Source organism: Canis lupus, chromosome 1 (assembly GCF_048164855.1).
Source record: "Canis lupus baileyi chromosome 1, mCanLup2.hap1, whole genome shotgun sequence".
Classification (NCBI taxonomy): Eukaryota; Metazoa; Chordata; class Mammalia; order Carnivora; family Canidae; genus Canis; species Canis lupus.
The window spans coordinates 101,957,827-101,967,254 of record NC_132838.1 but is presented as its reverse complement, the minus strand read 5'-3'; the positions used below and the strand labels follow the sequence as shown (position 1 = coordinate 101,967,254).

Below are 9,428 nucleotides of genomic sequence, written 5' to 3'. Positions count from 1 at the left end.
TGAAGTTCTGTTTACCATCTCCAGCAGGTTCAGCTTCTGGAAAAACTGAAGGTATGTAAAGATATGTTCTCAAGAAGAGTGAGAGAGATTCGGAGCCCAAGCTGAAGACACCAAACTTACTGAATGTCTATCCATCTTGCTCTGGCCCTGGAAAAATAAGACAGCTGAGAGTAAGATTGGTACCATTTTGTGTAGTTTATATGCCTAAGGGAGAAAGATAAGAAGAAAGAAAAATAGAAGCCAGTTTATACATTCAAACATGAAAGTAAAATCGTTCCCACCTTCCTAGTCCAATATGGAACTTACTATCTCCTAGGAAAGGCACACACTAGGTGGCCCCTGGCAGAACACACCAAAGGACTGATTCTTCCATTCATTCAACCATACCTTCCATAAAAGTTTACTGATTGTTTACTATGTACCAGGCACTTGGAAGACATCAATGAACAAAAATCACATTCTACTGGGGTGTCTGGACTCTGGCTGGAAAAGTGGCCAGAGGAATGAATTCCTTAGGGGAATCACCAACTTGGGAAGAGCCTTCAGAGACTATAACCAATCCCCTCACTCCATGGAGTCTGATGAGGCACTTGAATAGGCATATCTTCTACTTCCCAAGAGATAGTTGAGAGTTGACTCCACCATGTGGAAGAACTGGACAGTCAGGAGGCTCTGCTTGTGAGCCAAAATGAGAACAGAGTGATTACCTTGAACTCTCTCAACCCAGAGATCCTGTTCCTGGTCTTGTCTCTGTTCTAAGTCTTTATCATCAGGTTCTCTTTTTCTCTGAACGTGGAATCTGGATCTGCGATTTTGAAACCAAATCTAAGTGGGTAAAACATTGAGAATTAATTAAAACCAGTGATGTCACGCAAGCTTCACCATTGTTTTTTTCATAAGGCAGAAGGAAGAGTGAGATGGTTTGCTTTAGGCCTAATTCCAAAATTACTGACATTACATATGACATCTAGGAAAGTCTTTCCAGTCTGGAGATAAAGCCCAAAATTCACACCTAGTACCTTCATGATGAGTTTCATACCTTCAAGGTCTCCATGATCCCTCATTACCAGTGCTGTTTTTTTTCCCGAAAGTGCCATGCCTAGACTGAAGCCCTGGAATTCCTTCCCCATCTTTTTGCCTACCTCTCAAAAATGCCAATTTTTCTTCCATGACCCAGGATAGTATATCTGTCTAGGAAGATATTTTTCATCCCACTATACATAATTGGTTGCTACCCCTAGTCTCTGCCAATCAATTACACATATATATGCACATTAAACACATATTAAATGTCTATATACATAATTTATAATACAACTTTAGAAAAACATTTTTTATATATTATGCACAAACACATTCACATTCCATAGCTGCTACTTTTGGTTTTCACAGAGGTTGCAAGGAGGATAAAGCACTGGTCTGGAGTCCAAACACCAGGCTTTGGAAAAGTCACATAATATCACTGGAACTTTCACATCCTTCCTGAGAGTATAGACCACTCTACAGATGAATGCTTGTTTTGGAAAGATCTGTATATATGTAGACCTGTATATATGGTTTTCTACACCCAAATTATAAATCCCTTTCTCCATCTGCCATGCTTATAGTATCTACAAGAATTAGTTCCCTGTTGACAAAGTCATTCAGACATTTCTCATTTCTGCACCTACCAATATCTTAATTAAGAAAAAATACATTCAGCTTTCAATTTTTAAAATTTTATTTATTTATTCACAAGACACACAGATAGAGGTAAAGACATATAGGCAGAGGGAGAAACAGGGTCCCTGCAGAGAGCGTGATGCAGGACTTGATCCCAGGACCCCAGGATCATGACCTGAGCCAAAGGCAGACACTCAACCACTGAACCACCCAGCAGATGTCCCTCAGCTTTGAATTCTGAGGAGAAAATTAGCCCAAAGAATATTGGAATGGCTATATTAGGACATATTTGCTTCATATTTTACCACTGACTTCTATTTTCTTCTCTCCCAACTCACACTCTCAGAATTTTACCAAACCTTTTACTCAAAAGTCAGTCTGCCATTTATATCCATCTTCTTTATAAAATCTCCCAGCCTTTACTGGGGTGTATCCTCTCCTCCCCAGAGCTTTGGAGTCTTATGGAAGCTGCCTCTTAGATATCTGTTCTAGGTATCTCAATTGGACACCTCCAACCCTGTGGAACTCTTTATATTTTAGAACCCAATCCTCCTGCTGGTAACACCAATATTAGCCAGCTATCCAAGCCAAACCCATCATATCTTCCTGCCTGTCTCATCTCTCTCCCTTTCCATGCCATCCCTGTCCTCTACACCCCAATTATGCATCAATAGACCTACTCTGTGAGGCTGCCTTCCCATTCAGGCTGGGAAGAGCCCTCTGTCACCTGAAGGCCGTATATTTCCCTGTGGCCCTGTGATGGCTACGGTGAGGCTGTTCTACCCGTCATCCTCAGTCAGTGACACCCACCTCCATTGGCCACCTGCCCCATTTGGGGTCCAGAGTTGTTTCTACAGTAAGGGATTATCTGGTGTCTTCTATGCTTTTTTTAAAACCCAGCTAATATCTTTATAATCATTGTTTTATTTTTTTTTCATCGTTTTAAATTATAGTTCAGACATCTTACTTATACCCACATTGATAAAATCCCTGGATGTGAGTACTACTCACATTGTTCTTTATTGTGAGGTGAATTTCTCCTTCTCATCATTTGGTCCAGGAAAAAAAAAAAAACTCCTACCTTCCAAAAGGTGGTCACTTTTCTACTTGTGGAAAAAGTAATACTTGGCAGTATTTGTTTTCTCAGACCTCTGATTTTCCAGGTATTTAGAATGATTTGATAACTATCTAGTTGTATTTAAGGGATGAGACAAACTTAGGCCCCCCCTAGTCCTTCACCATCTTAACTCCTCCCCTGGGATCTAGAGTTGTTTCATCAGTGGTGTATAATGTGCACTCCTGATCCAGCCTCCAGACTTGCCTTCAGGACCACATATTTGCTACCTTCAACTGCCTTCTGGGTCCTCTTCCCCCTCGCCAACTGACTGCTAAACAGGAAACCTCTTTGATGTTATTGCTTGTGCATCTATTTGCCCAGTACCCAGTACTGTCGTCAATTCCTGAGAGCCCTGGAGCAGTTTCCTACCATTCCCATCTTCTAGCTGCTTGTTTTAAGTCCTTTTTACGTGGCATCACCTACCTCCAATATCGCCAACTGCTCTGTGATACTCACCGAGTCATCTGGCCTGGGCTCAAGTTTGAATGACTGGTGGAGTTACCCCCTGAAAGGCCACTCTCTTCGCTTTTGTATCTTGTAGTTTTTGTGTCAGTACTATGATCCCCACAGCTTTGATCTGTGATCACTGTGCCTGTGAAATTGTGCATCCCTTTGTAGCCTTTCTCAATGTGGGTGGCAGCTTTGAGACTTCCTAATGCTAGAGTTAAGCTTTTCTGCAAAAATGAGCAAGGCTCTTTGTGCCCTCTAGATTTTCCATACCTCCCAACATAGGAGAATTGTGGAAGACTGCCTCCTTGGTCTTCCCCATTCTTCAACTGGTATCATTTCTTCTGGGTTTGATGCAAATCTTTGAGGTGTTCTGACTCGTTAAAGCCTCGTTAAAGGCTCTGGTGGGCTACCCTATCTCCTCTCCAACCCAGTTTTTCAGACTAAATTATTGTGAGGCCATCAGCCCTTTTGTAGAATTCTGTGATCTCCATCCAGCTGACCTTTGGGTGGAACCTGGGCAGTACTTGCCTTCTTCCAACCTTCTGCTACATCCATGGCACTGGTTGTTTTCTGTGAAAATGGCAGTGGACAGATTCAATTCTGAACTGGTCCTGAGGAAATGGGTCAAGTATGTGGGCAAGCGGAATGTGAGCCACTGGAGAACTGAGAACGAATTTTTTAAACACCTTTTAATATTAGTAATAAATGTGGTGAAAAGATGAAAAAACAAAAATAAAATATTCATTATAACAAAAAAGAACTTAAGGGGGTGAGAGAGCTGGCTGTGGGAGAACGTGGGTTAGATCCTGGATTGAGAGAACAGCTTGTGGAAAAGCCCTAGAGTAGGAATGTGTCTGGCATGTCCACGTGGCTCCCCTTCGTAGGAGATGGAGCAGTCAGATTCTTTATTACTTACTTGGACTCTTGACTCTGGAATACCAATTTCTTTAGCAAGTTGCTCTCTGGTGTCAATGCCAGGATAAGGGTTATTTGTAAATGCCTCAATGAGGGTGTGTAATTGTGAGGAGGTATAGCTGGTACGACACCGTCTGTCTTCTCTACCTAGGATAGATATAAGACTGAGGGCCAAGGAATATTTCAGAGGTCAGTTTGCATATTCAAACAAGGAACCCAAACATGTCCCACTCCGTCTCCCATCCAATTAGGAACCTGTTGCCTCTCCTTAAGAGGGCCTTGCCCCAGTTTATTCCTGGCAGAAGGTTCTAGAGGGGACTCAGTTTATGGCTAGGTTGCTGTTTCTTTCCAGTGGAAAGAAGGTAAGCAAGAGAGTCTCAGAAGGTCCATGAACTATGCATGGAAGACTTTCCAGGGGCCATATTGAAGCTTGAACCAGAAGACCCTGAACAGGAGGTCCTGAGAGAGAGAGAACATTCCTTTTCCACTCAGAGTAGCAGTTAGCTCCAGTGTAGAGAGACACTTGGGTACCCAAGAGACTCTGCTGGGGAACAGGACTGGAGTAGACTATTTACTTGGAATCTCCTCTTCAGGGTAATCTTGGTCTTGGCTTGATTCTAAGTCCTCATCAGGTTCTGATTTTTTCTGGCACTGGTGTCTAGCTCTTCGATTCTGAAACCAAACCTCAAGTGAGGAAAAGAAAGTGAGAGAATTAAATATATCTATGTCATCTCAACCCCATCACTGCCTTTCTTCAAAGGGTATGCATGATTGTTATTAGATCAAAGCTCAGGATTGTTACTGATACCTGTCACATCTGACAAGTCTTAGGTCAAGGCTTGGCATTTGGCATCTTCACAATCTCATCCCAAAATGACCATAATAATCTTTTTAAGTTAGTAAATAAATGCTGCGATTATGCATTTAACAAGAAGCTCAAGCATTTCCTTTTCTCTGAAGGAGTATCTGCACATTTCCTTTCCACTCCTGCAAGCTCTTTCATCCTCAGTATCCACATTTGTGAAGTGAGACAAAGCAACATCTTTTGAGTTCTGGGTGTCCATCAAGATACTCCACGCAAAGCCCTTTAGCACACTGGCTCATAACATGTGCTTGATCAACAGTTCCCTCCCTTTCTCTTTTTAGTCTTGGAGATACAGAATTTATAACTTACCTGGATTCTAGACTCTTCAGCATTGACTTCTAAAGCAAGTCTTTGTTTGGTAGCATAACCTGGATAAGGATTTTGGTCAAATGCCTTGATTAGGATTTTCAGTTGATCTTCTGTGAATTTGGTGCGGCTACGTCTATGATTCATTGCTATGGTCTCTGTGGAAAGATTAGGAGAGAGAATTGAATAGTCCAGTTAAACATTTCAAACTTCAGGCTCAAGCTAATCTCTGATTTCTTCTCATTTGGAATCCACCATAACCCAGTAGGAAAGAACTCTGACACAATTATAAAGCTCTTAAACACACAAGGATGATTCTTGAACTTCTCTAGTTGATCTGAATGCCATGACTGGGAAGTCAAGGTCTTCTATCTTTAAAAATAATGAAAAATGGATATGTTCTGTTCATATGGGTTAAAAGCAATGAGTCAAGAAAATTATAATTAAATTACAATTATGAATACTTAAACCCATAGAAATGAAGAGCAAATGAAGTATCATTAAGCTCCTTTCAGTTTTTCTGGTTAAAAGTCTGGTGCTTATGAATCATTTTGAAGTCTATTGCCATCAGTAGTGGGTAAATAGGATCATTTTCCAAAATGTTTTTTAAAACACTGTGGGGAGCATAAATTAATACTTTCAGTAGAGGGCACCTGGATGGCTCAGTGGTTGAGCCTCTGCCTTTGGCTCAGGTCATGATCCTGGGTCCTGGTTTTGAGTCCTGTTTCGGGCTCCCTGTTGGGGGCCTGCTTCTCCCTTTGTCTATGTCTCTGCCTCTCTCTGTGTGTCTCTCAGGAATAAATAAAATCTTTATAAAAAAACTTTCAGTAGAATCTTCAAATAAGGAATAAATACCACATTACATTGTTTTAGATATGGGACACCACCTTGAAATAGCCAAATCTGGAAAGCCTGGGCATTTGTTTGGAACAAATGATTTTGTAACAAAATCAGACTTAGTGAATTGGAATTAGAAGTTACTGAGGATTCTGGAGGTTCGCTTGGAAGTGCAACAGCTGTATTTATGAGAGAAGATTTTAATGTATTGAGTTGCTTTGACTGGGACCTCATAGGAAAGAGCAAGTTGAGTCTTACTTCCTTTCTGTCTCTAATACAATTGTTTTGCAATATTTCTGAAGTCACTCTCAGAAAAATCAAACTCCACATTTATGCAAAAATAAAATCCAGTAAAATCTAACTATGGCTACTCATTACATTCCTTAAGCAAAAGAATTCATTTGGATTTCTAGTCTATAAGGATTCTTTTTGTTTGATCCCTCCTAAAAGCCTAAATCTTCCAATTGCATATCAGTCTACTATCTCCTGGTCTATTGTACTTCACTGAAAGGGAAAGGTTAATTTTATGTATGTGTTTTTACTTATTTTTAGATTTTTAATTTTTTAAAATAATCTCTACACCCAGCGTGGGGGTTGAATTCACAATGAGCATGAGTCGCATGCTTTACCCACTGAGCCAGATAGTCACCCTGAAACAGGAAAGTTAACTTTACTATCATTCACAATTCCTCTTAAATCGTACCATGTTGATCAGGCTTTTATCTATATCTTTGACATCATCATATAGTGATCTATTTGGCCTGATACCCTGGAATAAGTATGTTGTCCAGCCACCACATATAACTTCTTTCTGCCTCCTAACCAGGCCAACTTCCTCCTATTCCAGAGCTAGGTACTTGTTCCTCTCTTCCTGTGATGCTCTTCCTATGATGATGGACTAGCTTGTTAGTCCAACAGGTTCTAGCTTGAACACTATCTTCTCAGTCCTTCTCTGACTCTCCAGTCTAAGGCCCATGCTCCATGCTCCAAATAGTCTGTGACAGAATTTTTCTTTCCTTTTTTTTTGAAAGATTTTTTGAGAGCTCATGAGAGAGAAAATGAGCAGGGGGAGGGGCAGAGGAAAAGGAAGAGGGAGAAGCAGACTCCCTGTTGAGTGGGGAGCCCCTTGTGAGCCTTGATCCCAGCACCTGGGATCGTGACCTGAGCAGAAGGCAGGCACTTAACTGACTGAGCCATCCAGGTGCCCCTGTGATGGAATTTTTCTGATGGCAAACTGATCTGCTCTGAGGTTGATTTTAGGTTCAAAAGCCCTTACAGGACCCCACCCATCTAATACTGTCACATTTTCTCTGTGCACAGGTCCTTGACTATCCATTCTTGAAGGAAAATCCCTTTACAGTGAAAAGCTTAAAGGAAACGTTAAGCCCTTAAGTAGCTGTGGCAGATTTTTTTTTTTAAAACAGAATTAGTCCTCCCTACCTCATAGGTAAGTGTGACATTGTTTTTTTTTTTTTAAGATTTTGTTTTAATTTATTTATTCATAGAGACAGAGAGAGAGAGGCAGAGACACAGGCAGAGGGAGAAGCAGGCACCATGCAGAGAGACGTGGGACTTGATCTCCAGGATCACACCCTGGGCCGAAGGTGGCGCTAAACCACAGAGCCACCTGGGCTGCCCCTTCACTGTACTTTTTAAAAAGCAATCTCTACACCCAATGTGGGGATCAAACTCATGACCCCAAGATTAAGAGTCACACGCTCTTCCGACTGAGCCAGCCAGGTGCCCCTCCCCTATTAACATCTTACATTAGTACAGTGTATTTGTCACAACTAATGAATCGATACTGATACATTATTAGTAAATAAAGTCCATACTTTATTCATATTTTAAAAGTTTTCTTCTAAAAAAAAAGGTTTTACCTCATATCCTTTTTCTGTTCTAGGATGCTCCTCAATGTACTATATACTACATTGGGTTATCATGTCTCCTTAGGCTCCCTTTGGCTCTGACAGTTTCTCAGACTTAGTTTTTCATGTTATGGACAGTTCTGAGGAGTACTGAGGAGGTATTTTGTAGAACCTCATTGGAGTTATCTGGTATTTTTCTGATGAAGATATGAGGGCTATGTTATCTGAGGAGGAATCAAATAGGATTGAGAGCAACCTAAAATGTACAGGGAGAATAAAAGCCCACAAAGTAGATTATATATATATATGTTTTTTAAAAGGATAAAGACGATAGATTTAATTATCCAGATAAAATAGAGCAGTAGAATTTTTTTTCCTATGGTACTCATGCAGAAACAGACAAGGAGACAAATGGAACCAAAGAGAAAGCCAAGAAACAGAAATCTTGTTATAGGGCAGCCCGGGTGCCTCAGCAGTTTAGCGCCGCCTTCCACCCAGGGCCTGATCCTGGACACCCGGGATCGAGTCCACATTGGGCTCCCTGCATGAGGCCTGCTTCTCCCTCTGCCTATGTCTCTGCCTCTCTCTCTCTCTCTCTGTGTCTCTCATAAATAAAATTTTTAAAAAATCTTATTATATCTGAGAACTTGGGATAGCTATAGCCTCCAAAATCAGTGTGAAATAACAGTGTTGGGTAAAGAGAATGGCTTACTGTATGAAGAAAAATGAAGTTAAGTCCTACTATGTACAGTATATCTAAAAATGCCAAATTAAAGACATGTAAAATGTAACAGTAAATGGAAGATGATGTAAAGAAAGCCTATGTTAACACTGAGATAGAAAAGAATTACTTGAATAAAATGCCAAAATGCAATGGGAAAAATTGCTGGACTAAACACATTATAATTGAAAGCAGTTCAAAAGTTAGAAAATTAGATAAAGTCAGATGCTTGCATGATGGGGATGGCATGGAGAAGATGGAAACCCTTCCAGAGAGCTGGCTGGAATGTACTTTAGAAAGTCTGTGAGAAGGTTTTTAAATGTGTTATTTACTTCTCTAATCATGACAATTGCTATAAAATAAACAAAAGTCTAGAAAAATTAAGGAAGTCTGTACGGGGGATGCCTGGGTGGCTCAGCAGTTGAGCGTCTGTCTTTGACTCAGAGAGTGATCCCAGAGTGCCAAGATCGGGTCCCACGTCGGACTCCCTGCATGGAGCCTGCTTCTCCCTTGCCTGTGTCTCTGCCTCTCTCACTGTGTCTTTCATAAATAAATAAAATCTCAAAAAAAAAAGTCTGTACGGCAATTGGGCTATGCTTGTTTAAATTATGTGTAAGAAGTCATTGTAATACTGTAATTTATTTCTCACTCAGATCTCCATGATGTTTTTTTTTCAGAATGCTGTTT

At 40.7% G+C, this 9,428-nt stretch overlaps 1 protein-coding gene across 1 annotated transcript; it reads right to left on the bottom strand.

Moving 5' to 3' along the window:
- Positions 1-564: 564 nt before the first annotated feature.
- On the bottom strand, positions 565-5,462 carry DUXA (double homeobox A). The gene is made up of 4 exons (XM_072780443.1): positions 5,319-5,462; positions 4,720-4,828; positions 4,146-4,291; positions 565-825 (listed from the first exon to the last, which is right to left on the bottom strand). The coding sequence occupies exons 1-4, from the start codon at positions 5,460-5,462 to the stop codon at positions 565-567; spliced, it is 660 nt and encodes a 219-aa protein (XP_072636544.1).
- Positions 5,463-9,428: the final 3,966 nt, after the last annotated feature.

What these genes read in the sequence shown, in the direction of transcription:
- DUXA (XM_072780443.1), bottom strand. Translation starts at nt 5,462, where the DNA reads ATGAATCATAGACGTAGCCGCACCAAATTCACAGAAGATCAACTGAAA. An exon ending in CTGAAGAGTCTAGAATCCAG is followed by an intron (nt 4,829 to 5,318) that starts GTAAGTTATAAA and finishes TCCTCACTTGAG; the next exon opens with GTTTGGTTTCAGAATCGAAG. An exon ending in TTCCAGAGTCAAGAGTCCAA is followed by an intron (nt 826 to 4,145) that starts GTAAGTAATAAA and finishes TTACCCACTTAG; the next exon opens with ATTTGGTTTCAAAATCGCAG.